The sequence below is a fragment of the Microcebus murinus genome, chromosome 19 (assembly GCF_040939455.1).
Source record: "Microcebus murinus isolate Inina chromosome 19, M.murinus_Inina_mat1.0, whole genome shotgun sequence".
In the NCBI taxonomy this organism is placed as follows: Eukaryota; Metazoa; Chordata; class Mammalia; order Primates; family Cheirogaleidae; genus Microcebus; species Microcebus murinus.
Window position 1 is genome coordinate 51,524,779 of NC_134122.1, and position 26,698 is coordinate 51,551,476.

Below are 26,698 nucleotides of genomic sequence, written 5' to 3' on the forward strand. Positions count from 1 at the left end.
GACCGAGTCTTTCTCCAGGTAAGACAAGAAGACTGGCAGAAAGGAAGGAGAGGAGGAGGAGGTGGAGAACTGTGGTGACAGCTGTGAGGGGAAGAGGGTTGAGGGTGAGGATGTGGCATAGCTGGGAAAACAGAAACAGAATGGGGAAATGGGTGCTTGAAGGAAATATTCCGCGTATGACCAATGGAACACTTGTTCACTTTTTTTTTTTTGAGAGATACTGGCAAGTGTTAGGATTACTGATTTATCTTCAATTCTCCCTCTTTGACTTGAGTCATACAGAACTTTGGAATATATTCAGTGGGAATTTCACACAGAATATTTCAAGAAAGAAACTTCTAGCCATGGTTACCTTTAGGGAGTGAGACAAGAGTTTGAAGACGTGCATGATTTTTACCTTCCTGTCCTTCCCTAGAAGTATATACTATTTTCACAATAAAAATTAAGTTAACAGAACATGTGTGAATATACTGAAAGTCCCCTTCAAAGCCTGAAAAAGCCTCTATATCTCCTTATCATTCTCTGATTCCTACAGAAAAATCAAGCTTAATTAGTATTCAACATAATATAAAACTTAATTTTAAAACAATCTGTATTCAATTTGGTTTTGTATTTTTCTCTGTTTTTTTTAAATTTGTAGCATACATTGGTAATGCCATAGGCTGAGTAGACTTTCATGGGCTAGTCTAGGGACCTCACCATAATCTGTAACACAATCGTTTATAGGAAAATGCATTCCAAGTCTGAAACTACAAACCAGTTAAGTCATTTTTGGAATCTGACCCATATGATGGTTAAGATTTGACTGAATTAAACTTTTTAATAAAATTTATGAAATACTTTTCATTCTGCTTAATGTTTATAATGCTAAAGGACAGATGACTATGCGTATATTAATATAAGCACAGATAGGCACACAAATGCTCTCAGAAGACATAATAATATAAGCTAATTCTAAAGATTATATATTTTGTTTATGTGAATTATTTCCAACTTGCTTTATGAAACATAAAGAATTTAATAATGAGTTGTATCATATAATCTGAGTAAAATCTATTGAGCAAAAATAAATGACAGAGTATCAAGAAGGGAGCTCAGGGCAGTGATTTGGATAAAAATGGAATAGGGATGCTTTCTCCTGTGAGGTCAGCAATTAAAACGTAGCCAAGGACAGGAGTGACAAAATCATCACTAGAGACTTGACCTCAATCTAGCTGTTGTGCACAGTATATTAACACTGTAAAACTGCTATAGCAGATGGCAGTCCAGTCACCTCTTGGCAACTGATGCCTAGCTAACTGTCCATGTCCTTGGCTAAAGGGGAGCAGAAAGCCCCGAGCCCCTGCAGGGAGCCCCCGCGGGCCGATAGCACACGGGGCCAATCCCTCAAGTCCACATGAGGGGTGAAAACCACTACCAACATCTGTTCTAAGATTCCAAAAGGGCTTGCAGGGCATTTGACCCATTTGTACACAGTTCCTTATTTTTACTTTTGCCTGAGCTAAAGGGAAAAAAGTATGACAGCATCTACCCCTCCCATTCCTCCTAACTTTCTGGATTATTTATAGCCTTTTCCTCAACTATAACTTTGAAAGCAAATGGTTCAGATCTCACTCAGTTGAAGTGGATCAATGCAGACTGGATTTTGTAAAACATAGAGCAACACAAAGCAACTCCTTAACATGCTCCAGGGAAGAGACACCAAGGGAGGCTTGGAAATTTGTCACCCAGTGTAAGAACAGAGCACACATTTACAGAGAGACTGTGACCTGCCAAACACCACAAAAATATAACCAAACGTGATTATGGAGTGTACTCTGGTGGACTTGGCCTCAGTCACAAGAAAGGCCTCTTTGTTTGACTCCAGTTTAAGTCAGCCAAACTGCCAGTTAATTAAGGGGTAAGTCAGTGCCTCAGAGAAGTCTTGGTAGGTGTGGGGCAAAGAGGATTCAAAAACAACATGCAGAATGGGCGTCCTTGAAGGTGTGTGGCCGTGTTTAAGAAGCAGGAGACCAACTAAAAGCTTCTGTCTTCAGAGTGGCCTGAGTGCGGCCGCTGATGTGGAAAGGGAGGGCAGGGCAGGGCAGGAGGAGACGGTGCAGCGGTGGCCAGAGCGCGGGGCCAGCGGCTGCTGCCGTGAGCCTAGAGGAAGGAGGACCTTTTCGGTCTGCGCCTCCTGGCTGGAGTCCACCCCTCGCCCGGCAGCCTGTGGTTTGGCTGCTGAGAGCAAGCCCCAAGCCCCGGAGTTCAGAGAGGTGTTGCCAACCATCCCGACCTGCCTCTCGTTGCAACACCGAGGCTCAGAGCACGAAGCCTTATCTCTTTGAATGAAGTTCATATTTTCTGAGAACCCACAAGAGTCATCACACTGAACAGACATCCACTGCTCATGGGAAAGCCAATAGTCTCAGCCCTCAAGGCAATCTCTTATAAGTTTGATTAAAGTTGACTCACAGTCTGGATTCCAAAGCTGTTCACCCACAAGGCAGTGGAAGAAACCACCTACAGAAGCCCTGAAAACACCTTCAGGGTCACACTGGTGCCACTGGCTGGTCTATGGACCTCTGCCATCCACCTGGCCGGTGGAGCCTTTGCCATCTTCAGGTTCCTCTCACCCCGCACCCAGCTCCTGGCCCAGATCTGGCTTCCGGACCAACTGCCTTGTTTCTGGCCACCTACCTTTGTCGGAACCAGTATCCTAGACCCTGGATTCACTCCTGTTCTTGTCACGTTGATCCCGGTAACTTCCCCTCCCTATTGTCTCCTGAGGCTCTTCCCCCTCCCAACTCTGTTGCCTGTTGACCCATGTTGTACAGGTCTGGTCCTGGATTCTCCCTCTGCTTAGACCCTTTGGGCTGCAGAGCTGGGAAGTTTAACATTTTTCCAGAATGGAGTCCCTGCTCTCTAAGGACTTCCTCTCTCTGCCACCTCCCCAGGTCCTTTCATAGTGCCTTCCCAGCAGTGACCTTGTTCTGTGCAAAAGACTGGGCTATTAGGACCTCACATTATGGTACTATGTCTCTGTGCCCTTTCCCTTGGACCTATCTCAGTCTCACCTTCTAGACTTATGTTCTTAGCTCATTGCAAATCAGGCCTGGCACCCACCAGAGCCAAACATCCAGTACTTGACTTCAACAATAGCCACCCTCTCAAAGTGTAAGAACATCTACGAGCAAAACACCTACTGGTTTGGAAGAGTAGAGGCCAGTCAAGAAGCAAAAACCAATAGCTCCTTCACTGACTCAGAGAGATGTTGAAGCAGGGCAGTCTCCCTGTTCTCTTGCTTGGTTCACAGGTAGTTACGAAGGCAATGATTCAGGTAGAGGGATAAAGCCTGACAAATGCTAGGGCTCGCCACTACTGTCAGCCAGCCCGAGGGCCGCACATCAGCCATCCTTACTCAGACCAGCAGGAGGCTAATGACACAGGCTCCCAAGCTATGTCTGAGCCCTGTGCTCCTCTCCAGCTCGCCTGGCACCCTGTGCTTGCCTTTGTCATTGCAAGCACCATGCCAAATTGTAATCACCTGCTCCACATCAAGACAGTGTCTAATTAGTCTCTGTATACCCACAGTGCCTGGCACATGGGAGGAACTTTACAAATGATGAATGAATGCATAAGTGAATGAACAAAGTAATAAATACAGCAAGGTTTGGTCTTACACATTGGTTGAGAGGAGACGGCAACACTCAATATAGAGTATAATCAGAATGACTTCACCACATTGATTCTTTGCCCAAAGTAAAGACATTCTAGCCTTCACTTTAGCCCTCTCCCTGGGACTTGCCTGTAGGGCTCCATGGTCCGCGTGCCGTAGAACAAGGCCTCCTCCAGCAGGCCGAGGTTGATGCAGGCGTCCATGGCGCAGTCGAGCACCTTCAGCTGGTAGATATTGATATCGGGAAGCCGTTCAGAGTTGCCGCTTATAATCGTCTGGCACATGGCCAGAACCTGTTCCCACTCTGTTATTAACCTTAGTTAAGGATGCATTGTCTTCATCAAGAAAAAACAAAAGTAAAATGAGATTCCCTGAAAGGCTGAAGAGCTCCCAGGCACAGGAGGGAAGGAAGCACCCATTATTTTACACAGATGAGCTGCCTGAAAGCACACTTGAGAAACAAAAACATGGAAGTGGCACCTCCGCTAAGTAAACGCTGTTTACATCAACAAACCATCTTCCAACCAAGCCTGTGCTTTTGGGGATTAAAATTTTCCAAGAACCCTTTCTTTACAAGCTCCTGTATATCTTTAAATCTAGTCATGAAATGAATGCAGCTCTTTATTAAACTAAAGATTAAGTTAGTTCAGCTTAAAATAATTTATTCTGTTAGCTTCTGTTTAAAAAGTGATCTGAAATTATAAGCAGCTTGAGAGAGATTCCTTTTTCAAGAGGAGGAGCTCGTCATGTTTGTTTCTGCGTTGTTTGAGTCTGCAGCAGACAGGAAACCAAAACCACACCCACCCCACAGGCACACACGAGGGGGAGCAGTTTGAAGAAATTCATTTGCACCAGATCTCAAGCCTATACTTAACCTTAAGTACAGTCAAGGTATTCTTATTTTACACACAAAAAGTAAGAGACAATAATAAGAACACAGCATATGCACATAAATAGCTGGCAAGGGGAAATGATACTTTAGAAAGGACGGGAAGAAGATCCAATATCCACTTCTCAGAGATATTGACTTTCTGATTAACCACAAACCGACTTAATCTCAAGGAGCCTCGGTGTGACCACACTTTTCAAAACTGATATTCCGTCTTCTCAGAGGCGGCCAGAAGACTGCAGATATGGTGTACGGAGTGTGCTCTGAATGCCCCCAGCTGAAGCACCTCAGGAGCGCAGCAGCAGGTGAGCGTGCAGGGCGCTGCACCTCACACTGTTTCTCTGCTGTGCTGCTGCCTTAGGCGAGGCAGAGACGGGCTGAGGTTGGCCCTTCTCCCACCTCTACCCCACCTTCAACCAGTGAAGCTCCAAATTCATCTGCTTTCATAGGTTGGAATTCCAGTAGGGAAAAAAGTTTGGAGATTTCGTAGACAGCAGACATAGCATAGCCTTTGACCGCAGATGAAGCTAGACTCAAATCTAAGCCAGTCTGTCATTTGTCATATTTGATGTTCTGAGAAAGTCGGAGTGCTGTGAGATAGGCCAGAAATAAAAACGCCTAACGCTACTGTAAGGATTAGGTAAGATACTGCATGTAAAATGAAAGTATTCTTTGTGTGTTCTATCCCGAGCTGGGCAGGGTTCTGGGTGCCAGGGACACAGTGGGAAAACCTCTAGCATCCTGCACAAAGTACATGCGACACAAATATTAGCACCTTCTTCCTTTCTTTGTCATGACCTTCCAGTCAGTGTGACTGGGCTTAAAGAAAACGGTTCAGTGGACTGAGTTTGACCGAACTTCCTCACTCCCCACCCCCGCTCCCACACAACCCAGTCTCTTCACAGTCCAGGGCTCTCTGCGCCATGCACGCCCCAGCAGAAAGCCCTCTTCACCAGTGTCCCAACACAGCATGCCCAGCCCCGAACACACAGCCCCTGCACGTGCTCCTCAGGCCTCCCCTCCAGCAGCCACCTCTTCTGGCATTCATGCCCTCAGCGCACTGCTTTCCAAAATCATCAGCAAAGGCTTTGAATAAACCCATCAAGCCACATGTGAGAGTGGGGACTAATATCTTTATGAACCCTCACAGGAAATATATTTTCTTTTCAGTAAGGGTCTCCTGGAGGCACAATACGTTACCCCAAAGGACAACGTCCTTCCCTGATGGAATTTCAAGCACCATAGTGCATGGCTGAGGGTGCTTTACATCGCACCCCTATAATTTTAGGACGAGTGCTGTCTTGGAGCAGTTGGCTCTGATCCCAGGAGAGGTAGACTTATGAAGATCAGTGAGTTGGTGATTTTCTTTTGTATTCATCAGCCATGTATGTTCACAGTGTGCTGAATGTGTCCCCCAGACTTTGGGGGCAGCAGTACTTTAGGCAACGTTCTCATTTTGTAACAGACTGCTGGGTGAACCTCTGTGGCTTTTCATTGCAGCATGAGGTATCTGACGAACTGTCAGGAGGAGTGACTGTCTCTTACACAATGCTAAACATTTCCGTGGCAAGACTTGCACCTTATTTTAACATTGTGTTGTCCGACCTCCACTATTATTTGCCTATTTGTTTATATATGTGTTTCAACTCATTCTGAAGAGGTTTGAGGTGACAAGCCCTAGAAATAAAAGCCAGATGTGATGTTCTGCAGCCACTCACAGGAATACATCTACTTTATGCCCCAGCAAGCTGGAAGGGACTGCGTGCCAACTTCCCTTCCCAATGCTGGCAACTGTCTCCTGGCAAACAAGACAAAACCTTTCCTGTAAAACATCCCAGTGAGAAAAAAAAAAAAAAAAAAAAAAGCAGTAATTTTAACTAAGAGGCTTTTCCCTCAAGCTGATGCTGACATGTATTTGCTTAAAGATTTAGTCCGTGGCACTTGTTTGGTGTTCGCTACGCTCTGCTCCAGTGAGGAGTTCAGCTCCAGACCCGTGCAGGGCTGGACAGCCCACCCAAAGAGAACAGACTGCCAATGGACAGAACAGATACTCTGTTTCCTGAATACTTTGAAATGACCATGAGGGGATTATCGGAAAAGAGAGGGGAGCAGAGTAAATTCACTTGGGAATTAATCAACTTCTTGAGAGTCTAAGACTGTCAAACCACAGAGATTTTTCTCACCTTATCATATTCTTCTATTGCCTAAAAAATCATCCCACAGTTTCCTCTCACCTTTAAAGTCTCATCTCCTGTGCAAGGCATTTAAGGCCTTGCCACGCTTGCCCCTCTCTACTGAACAGCTGGTGGCTTCTCAACAGTTGCGGCTTCACATTCTGTGTATTGGCACCGGCCATTCCCTCTGTTGGACGCGCCTCCTCCACTTTGGTAGCCTGGTGAACTTCTATTGATCCTCCCAGACATGGCTCAGTGGTCACCTCCTCTGGGAAACTTTCTTTAACCTCCCAAAGTTGACCACTGTGCCTCAGATGCCCCTACAAGTACACATCTTTACCAAAATATGTATTAATTTACATTTTACTACCCTACTACGTGTGAGAGTTATGAGTGCAGGGCTGTGTCTTCTAATTTCTGCCTGGATCATAAAATGCCAAAATATCTGGCACAGAGTTAGTTTTTAGTAAAACCTTGTCCAGCTGAGATCAAATTGTAGCTGGGTTGTCTAAGGGCCCTAATTCTGCTGCATGGGGCCACACAGAACAAGTCTACTCCTCTGCATCTTGTGGCTCTTTGAGTGCACAAATCTGTACTTCTTGTTCCCAGAGTTGGCTGTTTTCTCCATATGTTCCATCCCTTCTATAGACAGGTTTTCAAATACCTCCTTGATTTTGGTTTCACTCCTCAAAACTTATTTCAGTTTTTCTATCTCTCTCTAATATATCCTGCCCCAAGCTGAATAGAAAATTCCAGATATGATCAGACCAATACATCACCTCTCTCATTTTATGTTCTATATTTCTATTAATGAAGCCCAAGGGCACAGTAATCTTTTAGGGGATTATATTATACTCTTAAATCTTATTAAATTTTGCTGTTTAGTAAAACCTTAAAATTCTTTACATGTTCTGCTGCTAGGCTTTATGGATATTTATACACTGAAACTTTTTGACCCAAATAGAAGATTTATATACGATCTTGTTAAATTTCATCTTTTAAATCTCAGACACCATTCAAACTTTCAGGGACCTCTTCAGCTCTTGAGTCTATTACCCCACTCTGCTATCCTTCCCATCTATACACTTTGGAAATTTGATGAACTTTTGTTCTGTATCTTCATTCAAGGTATAGAATCAAAGGTTGAAGAAGACTGAGATGGGAGGAGAATATTCCAGAATGGCAGTGATCCAATGAGCAACATTTTTTCAGTATAGCTATTCAACCAGTTGGTAAGATTCCTGGTTTTGCTAGCAACTAACAAATTTCTTGACTACTTTTTGTCAAGTCCCTTTCTGAAATCTAAATGCAAACTTTACCAAAGAAAGCCATGATTCTATGGATTCACTTGCTCTTAGTGAATCCATACAGCATTGTGGCAATCACAGCTTTTGTTTCCATTCCTTAATAACCAATTCTAGATTCTTTATGAAAACTGCTAACAAACTCACTGGGCTATAAATTTCAGAAATTATACACTTTACCTTAAAAAATAGAAACATCTATCTACTTCTCCCATCCCTTAAATTCTTTAAACAGCATTGTCAGTAGATTAGAAACTTCATTTGCAGATTCTCTTAGTGCCTGGAATATAATTTACCCAAAGCATATGAATGACCTTTTGCAATCTTTTCACTTCCCTTACCCTCTCTCTTCTTTCCTTATGGTTTCCTTTGTGGCCATATTTTTGCTTAAGAGAACTCCTCTTTCTGGGAGTGGCCTCCCTCTCACCCTCTGCCTACCCAAATCCTGTCCTTGACTTAGGATATCTTTTGCACAGTAAAACATAAGCGGACCCTTCCCAGATGACCTTCATCATAAGCAATCCCTCCTTATTCTGAAGTTTGACCCACCTGTGGTCCCTACTATTTATGCCAAGAAAACTTATTGTGTAGCAACACTCATTGCCTTTGTAGTCACTGCTGATTTAATATGAGCCTCTAGGTCTGAGAGTTAGTGGCATTAAATTATAAGGATTCTAAGCTCTTCTTTCCTAAAGATGTAGGCAGTTATGGGAGGAAGGGAATTTAGGAATTTGTTACCTTTTACATATAGATACTACTACTTACTTTCCTACTATCACTGGGCTGTGAATTTTGATTATTACCTATTGGTGATGAGGGATTGACGCTGATCTCCCCACAATCTTCCCAAGCCATCACCCAAACTGCTGGCTGGGGCCAGGGATGTGGCTTGTGACTGTGGAACAGAATGAAGACCAGTGGTTCATAGAGAGATCAAACCCTGCCCGTGACCTCGTTAACGCTAGGCTCCAACCAAAAAGGAAACGATTCCAGCAGCCCAATTCAATCCGCCGGAGAAAGGATACTCCAATGTGCCTTCAGTTCTTCAATTTTTTTCAGGGATTCTTGAACTTCCTTCCATACTTGCTCATCGCCAGTTAGCATATCAGCATCCTGCTCAGACCAAATTAAAAGACATGAAAGGAAGACAAATAACCCAATTAAAAAATCAGCAAAGGATATGAAGAGACATTTCTCCATGAAAGATATACAAATGGCCCATAAGCATATGAAGCAATACTTGACATCATTTATCACTAGGGAAATACAAGAGCAACACCACAATGAGATACTACTTCTTACCCCCTAGCATGGCTATAATCAAAAAGACAGAGAACAGCAAGTACTGGCGAGGATGTGGAGGAGCAGAAACTGCCATACACCACTGGTGAGAAAATGAAATGATATAGCTTTGGAAAACAGTCAGGCAGTTCCTCAAAAGTTAAACATACAATTACCACATTACCAATTACAGTTAATCATATTAACGATTCCACTCCTCGGTATATACCCAAGAAAAATGAAAACATATGTTCAACAAAAACTTGTCCACAAATATTCATGGCAACATTGTTCATAATAGCCAAAAAGTGAAAACAATTCAAATGTCCATAACTGATAAATGGATAAATAAAATGTGATATATTCATACAATGGAATTTTATTCATCAGTAAAAGATGAGGGGCTGATACATGCTACAACATGGATTAACCTAAAAATCATGCTAAGTGAAAGAAGCCAATCATGATAGACACATATGATTCCATTTATGTGAAATGTCCAGAATATGTAAATCTACAGAGACAGAAAGTAGATTAGTGGTTTCCCAGGGCGAAGGGCATTGGAGGGAACTGGGGAGTGACCACTAATGAGTAAGGATTTCTTTTCAGGGTGACAAAAATGCTCTAAAATTGACTGATGCTGGTTGCACAACCCTGTAAAGAGACTAAAAACCACTGAATTATACATTTCAACTGGGTGAATTTTGTCATATGTGAATTATATCTCAATAAAGCTGTTGTTTTTTTTTAAATCAAGGGGAAGAAGAGAAAAATAATTATTTGTAAGAGACCTACAGATATAACTTTATCAAGTATGAAGTTATCAATCACAGTGAAGCTAGGATAATAAAAGAAGATAAGTAAAACTACACCCATATGAACCTATTGTGACTTCCACAAAAACTAAAACCAAAACAAACAAGCCCTTCCAGCATTTTAAAAAGCAATCAAGGCCGGGTGCAGTGGCTCACGCCTGTAATCCTAGCACTCTGGGAGGCCAAGGTGGGCGGATCATTTGAGCTCAGGAGTTCCACGACCAGCCTGTGCAAAAGTGAGACTCCATCTCTACCAGAAATAGAAAAAATTAGCTGGGCATGGTGGCATGTGCCTGTGGTCCCAGCTACTTGGATGGCTGAGGCAGGGGGATCGTTTAAGCCCAGGAGTTTGAGGTTGCTGTGAGCTAGGCTGACGCCATGGCACTCCAGAGTGAGACTTTGTCTCAAAAAAAAGCAATCAAAACAGAATGAAATTATGAGCTACCACTTATGAAACACCTGCTCTCCTATTGCGTACGCAGGTCCTCTAGCCCTCCTGTGTGCCATTTTGTCTCTGGCATCTAGCACAGTGCCCGGCACAGTGGGTGCTCGATCAGCACTTGCTGAATGACTGAAAACCAAGCCATAGTTTTGACGTATGTGGCACAGTGCTGGGGGCTTTACTCATGTGGTCTCGTTTTACCTTCACATGGCTCTTTTATATATGTGAGATCATCCCCAGTGGGGTATACAGGCAGGGAGTGATCAGGTAACGAGAAGACACATTGTCTACAGAACACTGACAGCCAATAATAAAACCAAAGGAAAGTAGGTCTGATGATTATCAACATGCAACAACTCTAAACAATTCAGAGGTAAAATATTCTTCCCCTCCAGGTCAGAGGTCATCTAACACCCCCCTCCCTGATATACCACTGATCATAACCACTTTATGAACAACAAAACTGAGACTCACAGAGATTAAGTGACTTGCCCCCAAATCACTAGCTTGGAACCAAAATTTAAACCCAGGTCTGTCTGATACCAAAAGGCTGTATTCATCATATACTACTCTGCTTATCACAGACACACCGTTGGGATCTCTTTAGCATGCTCAGCAAGTCCTAGTTCTTTAGAGCTGCACTGTCCAATACAGTAGCCACCAGGCACATGTGGCTACTTCAATTTAAATTAATTCACATTAGGCACAAATGAAAAATTAAATTCCTCAGATGAACCAGCCACATTTCAAGAGCCCAATGGCCACAGGTGGCTATGGGTACCACATTGGACAACTCAGATGTAGAACAATTATGTCACTGCAGAAAGTTATACTGGACCTGATTTTAACCCACTGACACTCTTGTCAGGCTTCTGGCAGACAGAATTCTAAAATAGTAAACGTGTGTTGTTTTAAGTGACTAAGTTTATGATCATGCAGCTGCAATAGAAAACTACTATAGCCCCTAACTTATATTTTGTGTTTCTGGCCACTGGGGCTCTTTGTGCGTGCCCCTCCCTATGCCTAAAATTAATTAATTTCATTAATCATTTATTCCATGAACACTGGAGTACCTACTAGGCACTGCTAGGCAGTGGGGATAGGGAAGTACAGAAATCAGATCCTCATGGTCTTTACACTGAAGAGGTAGGAGCAGCACAGGGCCACATAAAATAAACATACTTATGTATAAGCAAATATTTGTCAAGAGTAAAAGGAGGGAAGAGGGGTGAGGAATACTGGTACCAGGCAGTTCCACTTTAAACAGGGTGATCAGGTAAAGTCTCACTGAGAAGATGATATTAATATTTGAGTAATATGAAGGAAGAGACACTAGTTCTAGGGAGAGAGGAGAACAAGTGCCAAAGTACTTAGGCAGGTACAAGCCTGAATGTTCTGGAAACAGCATGGAGGCCAGTATGGCCAGAGCTTATGGGCTGCAGTTTGTGTGCATGTTGTATCTTCCCCACTTAACTGCATTAACTCATTAGAGCTAAATATGTAGGTCTTATTCTTCTTTGATCCTGCCTCTTCCAAATACCTAGTATAGAGTCTTATGTGTAACAAATGCTCAACTGAATGTCTGCAGAATGAATCTGGAAGAAGAGAACTAACAGTTATTTAGCTAATGATCTGGATATCTCTTGCATGCATTTCTTTTCTTTTTTTCTTTAAGAGATAGGATCCTACTCTGTTGCCCAGCCTAGAGTGCAGTGGCATGATGATAGCTCGCTGCAGCCTGGCACTGCTGGGACCAAGTGGTCCTCCCACCTCAGTCTCCTGAGTAGCTGGGACTACTGGTGCATGCCACCATGCCTGGATAAATTTTTTCTTTTTTTCTTTTTGAGTTGAGATTGTGCTATGTTACCCAGGCTGGTCTCTAACTCCGGGTCTCAAGCAATCCTCCTGCCTCAGTCTCCTGAGTTGCTAAGATTTTAGGGGTGAGCCACTGCACCCAGCTCTTTCATATATTTCAATTATTCCTCACAACATACTTGAAGGGCATCAATACCTACAATTTATAAATAAGGCACAAGATAGTCCTGAAGCTTAAGTAACTGGTCCAAATGTCCTTCTACTCCTAATTGCCAGACACAGGATTCAAACCCAGGCCTGTTTGGCTTCAGAGCCCATGTTCCTTCCACTATCTTCATTCTTTATGTTTAATTTGAATTCTTTTTTCTTGGGCTTGCTTAAAAGGTGAAACTTGTGATTGTGAGTTTATAAATCCAAAATATCTTCAACCCATGGTTCCTAAGATCTTCCTTGTACCAGCACTTGAAAAAACACAGTAAAATCCCCCAACATGGAACCCACAGCAGATCTTATATTCTTCTATCAAACAGGGTGAGACCACAGCCCCAGACAGAACAATTTCATAATGAGAATTATATTCACACCTAAATCTGCCATCAGTGAACACAGTCTGATTAGCTAGCTGTTCTTTCAGGTTGATCCTAAGCCTGTATTTACTTAACAGAAGAGCAAGCAAGCTTTGAAATTGCTACCAAACATCTAGAAACAATACCTCCGACAGCACTTTATACTGGGCTAGACAAAGCTACACTCACTAACAGCTAGTGTCAACTCCCTGGAGCATTCCACTGTGCTGGCGGGGACTGTCTCCACACTCTCGGGCTCACAACTCACCTTGCCCGCCGCTCCCCCTCCCCTCACATCCCACATTTCTTCTCACAACTACCCCTGCGATGGGGCCCGATGGGGCCCATCTCCCTCTCTCCGCACGGGCTGGGGGAGAACACTCAGCTGCACACGCAGATAAATAGGACGTGTGTAGAGAAAGAGAGAGACTACTGAGGGAAGTGCACTTTAAATCTACTTTTTCAATTTGTAAGTAGGAGAGTAAATTACTATGTTCTTTTTCTACAGTCCCTGAGGTATGAAACTTAGTAAATTTATGTTCTTATTTCCATTATTTCTTATCCAAACACATCGAAGACACTTGATATCATTTAGGACACAGTTGTTTAGGAAATTTTTTTTCTTTAAATTTTAGCTTTATCAAATAAAAAAGGCCTCGAATGGGTGAGTCCTGAAATTTGCTTTGGGGAGGTGAAAAACATTCATTTTATGCTTACATGTTTTTAAAACATCAAATGTACTACTGCTGAATTTTCTGCAAGTGATAAATATAACTCAGACTAAAAGCAGAAGGGTCCTAGGAAAGTCCACTCTCCTGGGAAATGATCAAGAGGATTAAGGACCTGCTGGTTCTGGTACTGACGGCACCCCGCCCTCACCTGCGGCGGTGAGACCCTGCACAAGCCTTCCTTTCCTGGCCCTCAGCTACCTCGCCTGCAAAGTGAGCAGCCGGTCTAGCCGACCCTAACATGCCTTCCACATGACCACTCTAGCAATTTCAGTAGCACAGAGCAATTCAGTTCTACCTCTGGGGGCCAAACTCTTGCACAGCTCCAGAGAAGTCCTTAAAAAGCTCATTGTCATTTAAACTGTAAAATCATGGAACTAGTTCATTTAAAGCAGAACTGTGCCACTATTTTCAGGTAAAAATGAATCTCCTAATTTCTTCCTTCTTTCTCCAACCACTCAAACCCTTCAACACACCCCTTCTAACTCATTCACCCCATCCTTGCCCCTCACAGCTCTACCCTGCAACCCCGCCTTGCCTGTCTCCCTCTCTTGCCGTGCTACACCCACTCCTCCAACCCACTCCTCCAACCCACTCCTCCAACCGTGGACTCTGTCGGGACGTGGATCACCACCTCCTGCAGGAGATCACCATCCCATTCCTTGGCTCACCGCTCCGTTTACTTCTTTGGCTTCTTCCCATTTGCCCCTTTAGGACTCAGCCCCATGTCCCCCATGAGGAAGTCCTCCCTAATTCCGCCCTGAGTGAGTCTGGCCCTCCTGGGCTGCACCGTCGGCTCCGCACACCTCTCTCAGCAGGTGCTGGCACTAATGATCCGATGTTTCCCCAACGAGCCTCAGAGCTAAGGGACCGTGCCCTGCTCATGTCTGCATCCCCAGCGCCAGCAGTTAGTGTTTGGACATAGAGTGAATGAGCGAGGAGAGAGAGGAGATTCTCCACAACCCATAGGTAACAGTGTTACAAGAATAAAATACCTTAATTCCACGAACAACAAGGAGAATCCCGATAAGGAAAAAGGTTGTTCTTTTCACAGCACACTTCTACCTTGACTCATTTCTAACATGACTACATCACAATTCTGTTGGAAAAGGGTATGTTCCCACTGCAGCTGTTGGCAGGTACCAAATGCTCAGACGCTGCCCACCATTCAGAACTAAATGTGACCCCTCCCCCAGCACAGGAAATGCCAGGCTGGCTCAGGAGCCTGCTCTCTGGCAACAGCATCAAGGGTTATTTGGGAAGTGGGCTCAGCTAACCACCCTGGCTTTTCTCCTGAACATCATCCTAAGTCTCTCGTGGCTCTCTGGGCCCAAAGGTACCTGGTCCCATCTATCCCTGGATGGTTCAGTGAGGCCATCTAGGTTCCTCATACATAGCTGCTACAGCAATGCCCCAGGATCATTTCTTCAACTGTAAAAAATAGGTACCAGATGATGTGAGATAATCCCACTACCACATAAAAGGGTGCCACTCAACATGATTACACTCAACTGGACAAATGCTTCCTTTGTGTTTCAGAGTAGGCAGCATACCTGCCAGGTGCCAGTAGTTACTGTGAATTAGAAACCAAGTTTCTTCAATAGGATAAGCTTGGAATCCAGCAAGAATGGCTGCACATAACTTTGGGACAGTGACCACTGGCGTTATCAGGTTAAACATCAGAGCATCCACCCAGATCCACCTTGTATCTGGAACACTCAGACAGATGTCTTCACTTAGCTCGCAAGTGTTTGATGTTGAAACTCATGCACTGGGCTAATTTCAGATGGTTCTCATTAAAAAGAAGAGGAAAAGGAGAAAGGCAATCTGCTTTCCAGTACTTCCTGTCATCCAATCCGCATGCAAACCCTAATTAGATTGGATTGGGGAGAGATGAGTATAGGATGGAAAATAAAATTAATGAGCATTTATAAACCTTTCCAGTAATTCAATAATTCTAGTATCTGAAAAGAAGAAAAGATTTTTAGTTTATGTTGTTGTTTTTTTCCAAAGTAGAATGAGGTTCAAATATAGTGTCTGCACTCATGAGAGAGACTAAGAAGTCCTGAAATATAAAATTATGAGGGGAAACAAAGTTTAATTTGCAACGTCTTTGACTGAGGTACTCTGGTTCATGGATAATATACTGGGACTAATAGATTAATACACAACATCATTCAAAACCTTTATGATTAACAGGAAGTATCTCTGCTGGAACCAATTTCCACCTCCTTTGGCAAAATCGACTGAAAGCAGTTCAGATGTAACTTGAGGGGAAAAGCAGCTCTTTCATAAAGTGGAAAAATAGTACCTAAAAATAGAGCATTCACTATTATATCTGCACACTGGTCAATGGCCATTATAGAGGGGAAGGAGGGAAGAAGGGAATGGAAGGAATGTTCTTAACTTGAAGCAAGAACAAATTGTAATATGATCTAATTAGCGATTAACAAGCAAGCGTACAGAATAATTAGGAGAACGTAGGGAAAGAACACTGGACTCAGAGTCCTGAGATGTGGAATTGAATCCCTGCTCCATAGCTGCGTGACCGTGGCAAGTCATTTAACTTCCCCAAAGCCAAGTTTCTTCTTGAGGTAATTCTCTGAGTTGATGTACCTTCTAACCTTTTCCATTGCACCCTCTAGAAGCGCTAATGTCATACATGGCTCAGTGTACCGAGTTCTCAGTCCCCACTCTAGAGGGCTAGAGCCAACAGGAGGCTGACTACAGTCAGCTGTGTTTGGTGGGAAGGAGAAACAGGGTTACCCTAGCGGAGGGAGGAGGGAGCATATTACAATGTCATCAAGAACTAACTATGCCCTGGGTGACAGGCACACTTTTAACCTTGATCCAAGCATTACAAAAGTGATCCATATAACCAAAAACATTTGTGCCCCTGTAATACTTTGGAACAATAAAAAAAGAACCAACTATGCCATGCCCCCACATGTCCACACATCCAATTCCCTTTGCTTGGAGGGCTCGTCCTCAACTTTGTCTTTCAAGCAAACTCTTGTCATGCACCAAGAACCAGACCAAATAGCCTCTGAAATAACCAACTAACCGAATAACATCACAGGCATGATCCTCTGTGCACGCTCCACCTGGTTTCAAGACACTTGCTCTACTATCTCGTAGCAACGAGTGATGCGAATGAAAAGGATGTGAGCCAGATGCTGTTATCAGTCCACATTCCAAAACTACCTTAGCAAGCCAAGATTAAATAAAATTGGATGCAAAGGTAATTTTTTCATCTATTTCATAGAGTTGTGAGATCTCAGTGCCTATAACAGATGTCCACAAGCGGGTGTAGCAGGGCTCTGAACTCCGAGTCCAAGCAGCTACTCACATCCTCTCCTCTCAAGAGCTCGAAGTTGCACCCTCCTCCTCCCTCACCCCCCGCTTCCTGAGCTGGCTGACCCAGAAGAGACGTCTTCTTCTCAGGTGGGAGAGCCTTCTCTCGCTGGCCAGTGCTGCCACTGCCTTGGAGTCAACAGAGGAGCACTTGGGCAAGTAGGGGCACTAAGCCTGATGCAAACAAAAATGCTGATGTCACGGAGAAGGTCCCAAGAAACCACTTAGCGGCACTGTTCCATTTAACTACCATTCAACTTTACATTCCCACTGCACCTATCAGCGTTTGTCAAATGCCCAGTTAACTTCATGTCTCGGGCAGAAACAGGGCTCTACTGCAACTACAAATTTCTACAAGGGCACACATTCAAACCCACGGTGGCATCAAGGTTAGATCTCTAGCCACACAGAACTGCCATAGGAAGGGGAATGTCTCCCTCATGGTTTCTGGGGAAGGGACCACAGCCTTGAGTGTGTGAAGTCAGAACTTCTTGAACCACCGGAGGCCCTTTCCAGCTACAACCTCAGCACTGCCCCCCGCTCTGCGCTGGGTATTCCCATCCCAGCGAATAAAACTTCCCCCAGTGAAATAAGCGTATATGCTTATATAAAATCAGGTCAACTTTGAATAAAAAGTAGTATCTATACATTTAGGGCAGTTTGAGAGCCTACTCGTGCCAGCAGTGCTTCCTGAAAATCAGCCTTTTATATGCAGCATTTTGTAGAAATCTAGCATGATCGGCTGAATACACAAAGGCAGTTAAACACTACATGAAGACATTTAGAAAGGAGACACTTCCTTGCACCCTCCTCTCATACTGAAACGATGTGCTCCTCAGAACATACAATAGGGATCATACGAAGCGGAAGGCCATGAGCTTGGCTTGCAAAAGCACATTCAGGCAAATTCTTTTCACATTTGTAGAGAGACTATCAAATGGATGGCTCACGCAGCTGTAAACTTATACTTGCATCCCCAGTAGAATCCTGCCAATCTTGTGTAAACACCACAAGGTGGGAGGTTTGAGTCTCTGGGAAAAACACAAAGATTTTATAGAAAAACTTTTCTAATAGCAACAGCCATTAAGATAAAGTACCCTCCAAATCTGCCCTCTAAATTTCAGGGCAGGTTTTGTTTTAATGGAGACCAAAACCACAGCCCTCATCTCCTCTAATCTGCGACACCTCCATCTTTCATATTTTCTTCTTTGGGAACAGCTGCTTTCACTCTCCTGTACAAACAGAGAGGAAAATGCTTTACACTGCAGCAGAACAGATTCAAGTCAGGTTTAAGGGGCAATGTCCTGATAGCAAAGGTTAGGGTAGCCTAGACGTGGTTGCTCCAGACACATTTAAAACTAGGATGAACAACAGCACAGTTTGAGTTGTGTGCACCTGGTGTATGGGGATTTGTGACAGGCAGCACCACCAAACTGGAACTAAAGAGGCCCAATCTCAGCCCTGCCACTAGCCAGCTGTGAGACCTAGAGGCTAAGAATGCCTCCGGGTTCAGCCGACCAGGTGAGAACTTGATGAGAGTTACCATGGAGATGAGCACTAGTCCTGCCGCTCCGTTAGTCACCGATGTAAGGTACCTGTTGTGCATGTGGAGAGACAGGAAATTCTGAAAGAAGAGACTCTGGGATTTGTGGTTGTGGGATAAATTGCAAACCTCCCTTCATTATAATTTTTTTTTGCCTTCATTCTATTTTAAGCTGAGTTTTCTCATGTATAAACTACCCTAGCCAAAGCACGGACAACATGCAGGACTGAACAAAGACTATGCCCAACAGAGTACTATACTCTGCCAAGGCAAGAATTTGACAGTGATTATTTAATTCACACATTCCCTCTAACATTTGTATGTATAGTGATTATAATGGGCAATATTCCAAAGTCAGGCAAATACACGATATTTGCTTATCTGCTCAAGCAAGCATATCAGATTATTTAATCTGTGGTTCCAAATCAAGGGAATAGTTTAGTTAGGGTCCACAATAACAATTTCTGATAACAAATCCTGGGACACAGGTCTAGACATACTTTTTTTAGGAGGTAACCACAGGGGTAACCAAAGGAAATTATTTTCTTTGACATCAGAATCTTAACATCTGTTAATGCTGTGCCCAATAGCGTCCCACAATTTTTCAGAGTCAGGTTGCACAAATTCCCCAGTTCTTACTAACACTTTGTTGCAGCACTGAAATCCTCAGACCATGTGTCAAACAAGCTAAAGTTCAAAGGAAATATGTCACAGTTTGAGGGAAATAATTACTTTAATATCCCAGCCTTGTTTTTTTTTTTAAAGACCCATAATTATATTTTGTCTCTCAATGGGAAAAAAGCCAGTGTTCCCTCAATTATTCTACAATTCTGTAGTCTGTGAATAAGTCCATGCAGAGATCTGTTTCTAGAAGCTGACAGTGGGTCATTCCAGAGGGCAATCAATCCTGGGCTGAAGTGATGGTTTTACCCTTTGCCCCCAGGAATTCTATGATGCCATGCATGGAGGATTTATGAAATCATTACACCTCTTGATCAGTTTTGTCTTCTTTTTGGGTCACATTCTTTATGGGTCAAAATTATATGGTCCTGCCCATTTGCCTTTAACATTTCTAAGGTTTGAGAGAAGAAGTGACCAGATTCCACGGTACTGCTCTTTTTGCCCTACCTCATACCGTGGAGAGATTCTACACAAAATCACCCGGACTCAGATGCTCTTCCTGGAAACTTTGCATCCCATGCAAGCAAAGTGTTGGCTCACTGCACAGTGAGCCTCCCCTGGCGGCCTACCAACAGAAAGCACATGTCTGCATTTTAAATTCCAGTAAACCCTAGGCTGGCCTTCAGCCAGGGGACCTCTTTGTAATGTCAAAGATAAAAGCACTGGCCATGTTTGGCACCCTGCCCCCACTTCCATTCTCTTGTAACCATCTCATAAACCAAGCATGCATTACTGTTAACAGAGCCTTCCAGCAAAGGTCTGATGGAACTTCATAAACATTACCAGATGATGGTCAGAGGTGTCCCTACTTCACAGGAAGAAAAAGAGGTACGGGGAGGGGCAAGTGATTTCACTCAGGGCATGCTAGAAATCAGGGGGAGAACTGGAAATATATATTGAAATAAAGACTCAGAAGACTTCCACTCCCAAAGAACTGCTCACCCAGCTGCCCAAGTCATGGGCATCTTTCAGTAGGACCTGGCATGATGGCAACATCAAATCTCAAACCTGTCCCGAACAGTATAGATATACACATAATCTGTGTATTGATTTCTGATAAGGTCCTTGTCAAAGCGTGGGTGTACAAGATAGCACATTCTCTCTTTTCCCACCCCCACTGTTTTTCCCCTTGGCCCAGGGAATGCTATGATGCCAGCCTCAGTGGATTTATAAAACCATTACCTCTGGATCAGTTTTTTTCTTTTTGGGTCACATGTTTTATGGGTCAAAATTATATAGCCCTGGCCATTTGCCTTTAACATTTTTGTTTTACTATTCATTTAACTTTCTAGATTACTTTGGAAGTAAGATTTTAATGTTAGTAAATGCTTATCAACTAGAATATGTGAGAATTTCTTTCCCAGAAGTAAACAAATATAAAAATCCCTCTTGCGCTGTGCAAGAAAAGGAATACACAAAACTTCATTTAGAGGGCTTAAAAACTGGGGCTTTTCTTCACTAATGGGAACCGCATTGTTCTAAATATACTTATTTTTATATATCAGAGACTTTAATTCACTCTAGGAGTGCTTACTTCCTCCCCGACCCTACCAATAGTGCACACACACACAGACCCCCACAGACATGCTCACATTTCCCAGAAATGTGTCTCAAGGGATACTGAGTGCTCCAACTGTCCCTCAAAACTGCAGACCTCTTGTTCCTGCAGCTTTGGGTCTCTTCTCTGCTGTCAGGGCCTAGTGCAGTGGGTATACATTTAGCTTGAGGAGCTTTTAAGAATACAGGGACCCAGGTCCCATCTAGGCAAATGATATCAGAATCTCTTGGGGGCAGGCAGATATGTGGATTTTTTATAAATTCCCCAGGTGATTCTAATGTGCAGTTAGGACCAAGGACCACCAACTGGGTCTTTGCAGGATTAAATAAGATTATTTAATGAATAATAATAATAAATAAACAAGATGACTGCCTCAGTCATAATTTCTAATCTGCATGATCACACTGTCATTTTTCATGCCAACACCATTAAGTTTTGCTATAGTGCTTAGTTCTGGCTTTTTCTTGTCTACTCAATCCACAGTTGCATCCCCCAAGTTCTCTGCTTTGCACAAATAAGTGCATTTGCAACAGACACAAAAAGTGACTATATCCACAGCATTATGAGCAATAAATCCTGTACCTTCAGATTGTCTTTAGTTCAATACGTAACAATTCCCAAATGCATACCAGGGCCGAGCATTGGAACTGCGAACACACAGACGAGACACGGCCTCAGCCTTGAGAGGCTTATAGTCTGGGGGTTGAAACAGCCACATAAATGTAGCATTTATGAAATATGGTGAGTGACAACAGAGGAAGAAGCCCTGGATTGCAGGAACACAGAGGCAGGGCCCTTTGCCTAGCCAGGACTTAGGGCAAGCGCCCTAGAGAAGATGATGCCTGAGTTCAGGCCTGAAGGCTATGGAAACGTTTTAGCCAAGAGGAGAACAGCAAGAAGGGCAGTCCAGAGGGAGCAGCATGAGGAAATGGAAGGGTCTGGGAGGAGACCAAGCTGTCTGGGATTCCTAGTCCCCCCATGCATGGTAGGAGCAGCGCCAGGGAGAGAGAGGGGCACACTTCAGTCCTCGCGGCCTTGCGGGGTAGTTCTGTCCTGCTCAGAGGCTGCTTTTCCTTAGCTGGAGGCTCCTTTTTGCCCCCTAGGCTGGAGGCCTGCTTCAGAACAAGTCCACAGGCCTCAAAATAGAAGGCTGGATTAAATGGCTTATGGGGGGCAAGGGGAGGAGATAAAGGTTTAGACATGAGGATGAAGAGGTGGGCAGGGGTCAGACAGATGAAGGCCTGAATTTCATCCTGTGTGGGCAACATAGAGACATAGGAGCATTTTAAGTATAATCACTGTATTTTTCAAATATTTATATGGAAAATATACTGACAGGTGGTCAGACTGAAGGCAGGAAGGCCGTTAGGAAAATGTTGCAACAAACTAGAAAGAGATGACATGAACCTGAATAATGCAGTGGCCTTAGGGACAGGGACAGAGAGTGAGGAACTTGTTTAAGAAAGTTTAAAAAGGAGGAGGAAGACACTAGGACAATTGCCGAGCATCTGCCTTTAGTGATTGAGTGCATGATGAAGCCTTCAGGTAAGACTGGGAATATAGAAGGCAGATGTTTTGGAAAGGCGAGGTCACTTTTGGACACGCTGAATATGAGATGTCTGCAGAAAGCCATGGAGCGCTGCCCCAGAGGGAGCTGGAAATATGAAACTAGACCCAGAAGACAAGCAAAGGTGGGAAGTATAGGCTTGGAAGTTAACGTCAAATTGGTAGAATCTGGAGATGGGAGCAGAGGAGATCACCCAATCCAGGAGAATCCCAATATTTAAGGGGCGAACGAGGAGAAGTAGAGAAAGGTGCAGAAGCTAGGGGAGGAGTATTCCCAGAAAGAGGAAGGGAGGGATGGCTGCTGTAGAACGCAACAAAGGAGCCACTGGGGAAGAGATTTAAAGGAGGCTTGGAATCAAGGGCTCACTGGTGACACCAGAGAGAGACAGTTTCAGTGAGTGATGATGGTGAAAGCCCATCAGTGGGCATCAGAGAAAACAAAGAAGCAGGTGTGCAGATGACTTTTTAAAGAAGTTTCACAAATTGAAGAGGAACAGTAGTTAGAGGCAAAATCTGAGTTGAGGAAAGAGTTGTTTTTTTTTTTTACAATGGAAAAGTCATGAGCATGTGTATGACAAAGAGCAGGAGTCAGGGGACAGAGGCAGGCCCCAGCAGAGGGCGTGGCTAGAGAAGCACAGTGGGGCAGGGCCGGTGGAGGGGGGTGGCGGGGACAGGCTTTGGCAAGGAGGTCCTCCTTTCTTCTGAGGCAAGAGGAAGAGAGGATGCGCGTAGATACAGCTGAGTCGGGAGTGGGCGGCAGGGGTGGGGAGTGAGGAATATGATGCTTGATGGGCTTTATTATTTCCCTATCTACTGAAGTCAAGAGTAAGCACGGGCTTAGAAGGATGGAGCAGTAGCCAGGGTTCAGGGAATGCTGTGGGACAGAGCGCGGAAGGAGGCTAGCTGGGGACGTGCAGCACAACTTGGCAAGGTGGGAACGCAGCAGAGGGAAGGCCAGGGGCAGCCACGGCATCTGCCAGTAGGATTCTGGGATGTTTTACCAGCACTGCTCTGCGTCGCAGGTGCCGGAGCAGCAGGAACATGCTGCTATGCCTGCATGGCTGGGGACAGGCAAGGCAGAAATGGCAGAAAGAGAAATTTGAGGTTGTTGGTAGAAACAAACATGAGTGTGCAAAGAGGACAGGAAGTCAGGTATGGTGAGATTTCCAAATGAGCAATGACCCTTTGCTCTAACCGCAAGTGAGCCTATGAAACCAGTATGTTTTCTTTGCTGTTTGTTTAACCTGCAGCACCAGAGGTGGCATTTCTGTTTCATGGTAACACAGTTGAGAACTGCTTGCCCATCTCCACTCTCATTTCAATGCTTTCTGTTCTTCGTTTTATAACAAAGCAGCTGCAATCCTGAGAACGAGGGCACGACAGTCATCAAACTCTCGGAAAACTATGAGTTTCCACAACGCTTGATAGTTGCTTAGGCTCACATTTGCTTTATTCATTTCTAGCTTGTACAAGGGCATTGGTTCACCTTCTAGAACAAAATCTGAGAACACTGATGACAAAACAGCTGTTAAGCACTTCCCAGTAGGAAATAAGATTAGCGCTGCGATTCCCAGCCCTGAACTGGTACCGGTAGGTGGCCTGTTAGGGACCAGGCAGCAGAGCTCCTCTGCCAGCACCCCATCAGAGACTCAGGAACAGCCTCCCCTGCACAGCAGAGGCCGCCAGCAGTGAGCTCTGGCCTCCTTGCAGCTGCTCCCCATGCTCGCACCTCCGCCTGAGCTCCACTCCCCCCACCCGTGGAAAGATTGTCTTCCATGAAACCGGTCCCTGGTGCCAAAAAGGTTGGCCCCACTGGGTTAGAGGACCTACCTCATAGGGTTGGTAAAGGACTAAATGAGATAATGTGTGTGAAGTGCTCCGCACAGCAGTTGGCTCGCAGCAATTGCTAAGCACACACGAGCAGTCCTATCACAGAAAGGACAGAGCAGACAGCACAAGGACAGAACCACCTATAAGAAGAGCGTGAGGAAGACAATCCTGAATGACTGATGAAAAATGCTCTAGGGCTGTGTAGGCAAGCAAGCATGGAGGAGACGGTCGCCAATCAGAGCAAGTGGGAAAACACCAACAGGTAACGGAAAGTTACTTAATTCTTAGTTTTTCTCCTTTCTCCCCAAAGAAAACATTCTCAAATAGGAGAGACTAGAATAACGTATTTTAGAAAAGTTTACATCTGTAATTTCAGATGAATCATATCCCAGGATAGTGAAAGGACGTGGTAAATATGATCATGGAACTTCTATTATTCCTCTCTGAAGAACTGAGAGAAAATGAGCAGCAGCAGACCAGACTCCTAGCAAATACGGTCCCAAGAAAACATAAACAAAAATGCAAAATCTGCATAATGAAAGCCTTCAAGCAGATAACTTACTATCTTTAATTTGAGTGATGCTTACTGAGAACTAGAAAATAAAGTGGCATTCACTAGAAATAGCACGGGAGCACCAAGAACAAATCCTGCCAATCTGAACTCATTTTTTCATGAAGACTGTATAAGTGTATGGCATCAAACATCACTAAGACCATATAATTTGATTTCAACAAGGATTTGACAAAGGTTTTCAGAATACTCTGTGGGTAAGATAATGAAATCTGGTTAGGATGTGAATGCATGTATAGATTCCTAGCTGGCTGAACAACCGGCCATATTTTAGGATTAACTGCCTTGAATCACTCCTTGGTATTTTAATCAATTTCCTTATTCTACAGATGAGACTGAGTTTCAGAGAGCTGGCTAACAGCTGGCCAAATAATAACAAAAATAACATTTATTGAGGATTTATTGTGTTAATTACTTTAAATGTTTTATCTCATTTAATAATTGTAACAAAATATAAGGTAAAAACCACCTCAGTCCCTAAATTATAGATGATAAGACTATAGCAGATGCTGGGCATGGTGGCTCACACCTGTAATCCCAGCTACTGGGGAGGCTAAGGCAGGAGGACTGCTTGAGGCCAGGTGTTTGAGATCAGCTTGGGCAACACAGTGAGACCCCATCTCTATGAACACACTTACATATATACATACAGACAGACAGACTGTAGCTGAGAAAGATGAAGTAACTTCCTCAAGTTCATGTAGCTAGAAAGCGGTGGAGATGGATTGAACTCTCAGCTGTATAATTAAAAAGACTGAGTGCATTTTACTACACCATGATGCCTCAAATATTCAAGTATTTGAAGACTGGTAGGTGAAAAAAGGAACCTATTTACTTTTTATTGCTCCATGGAGCAGGACTAAGACCTTGATGTAAGTTAAAAGAGGCAGCTTTTAGTTTGCAAGATTAATTAATTTGACAATCATAGTCGCCCAAGAGTAGAATGGTCTTCTCAAAGAAAGTACACTGAGATCTCCACCGAAAACATTCACAAGAAGTCTGGACACCCACCTAGAAGGGATATTATGGAGGAGATTCCTGCCCTGGTTGGGTGGGGTCGTTAAGGGCCCTTCCAATCCTGAGCTTATGGGCCCCTATGAAACGACTCTCTTAATTTGTTAACTGTAAAAATACACAGATCTCCAACAGAATAATGTGGATATTCTTGACCAGATTGGAAAACTCATATATCTAAGTACACCACCAAACCAACTGTGTGTTTTTAAAGTCTGGTTTCACAAACCCTGGAAATATGTGCATTCTTAGAGGAGGAAAGAATGCCAGTGGCATGAACTACACATAGAAAGGACTCTATCAAGATGATAATTGGGAATATACATCCTGTCTTTCCACTGGGTGGTTTACATGTGTGTTTGTAAGTCTTGGTGTGGGGAAGTGGGACAGGTTATGTTCAATGTTAAAAACTGTTGGAGGAAAGGACAAGAATAACCCTCCTGACAGCCCGTTGTTTAAACTACCATGAAATTGTTTCATGGGTAAAAGTCATTCTGAAGCATCAAGTAATATGGATTCTTGGCATATCCTACAGAGCTTAACTTCTAGTCACATATTCATTCATACAACAGAAATTTATTAAGTACTGTTTTGGGCACTGAGACAAAACACAGAACAAGACTGATAAGGTCATTCTTATTTTTTAACAAGTAAGCAAATACACAGAAATAAAAATAACGCGTAACGTCTGTTGGTGCTAAAATGGAAATAAAGACGTGGCAAAAAACAACAGGGACAGAAGCAGCTGATTTCCACAGGGTAGTCAAGGATAGCTCCCTGTGGAGGTGAGGCTGAAGGCGAGGGCTGAAGAATGACAAAGAGCTAGACAAGCACAAGGCTACAGGCAGACTATTTCATGCAGAGGGAAGCCAAGTGCGAATCCCCAGGGCAGGGAAGAGCTTGGCATAT

The 26,698-nt window shown here is 43.8% G+C and overlaps 1 protein-coding gene across 3 annotated transcripts in view; it reads right to left on the reverse strand.

Moving 5' to 3' along the window:
* SMYD3 (SET and MYND domain containing 3) overlaps window positions 1-26,698 on the reverse strand; it is a 536,942-nt gene that overhangs the window by 80,226 nt on the left and 430,018 nt on the right. For 2 of the 3 annotated variants that reach the window (XM_075995539.1, XM_012751180.2), the window contains 2 exons: window positions 9,051-9,138; window positions 3,788-3,962 (listed from right to left, as the gene is read on the reverse strand). The exons of the other annotated variant lie outside the window; for it this stretch is intronic. In XM_075995539.1, coding sequence (XP_075851654.1) covers window positions 3,788-3,962; window positions 9,051-9,138 — 263 coding nt within the window. The remainder of the gene's footprint in view (window positions 1-3,787; window positions 3,963-9,050; window positions 9,139-26,698) is intronic. 3 annotated transcript variants of the gene reach the window in all.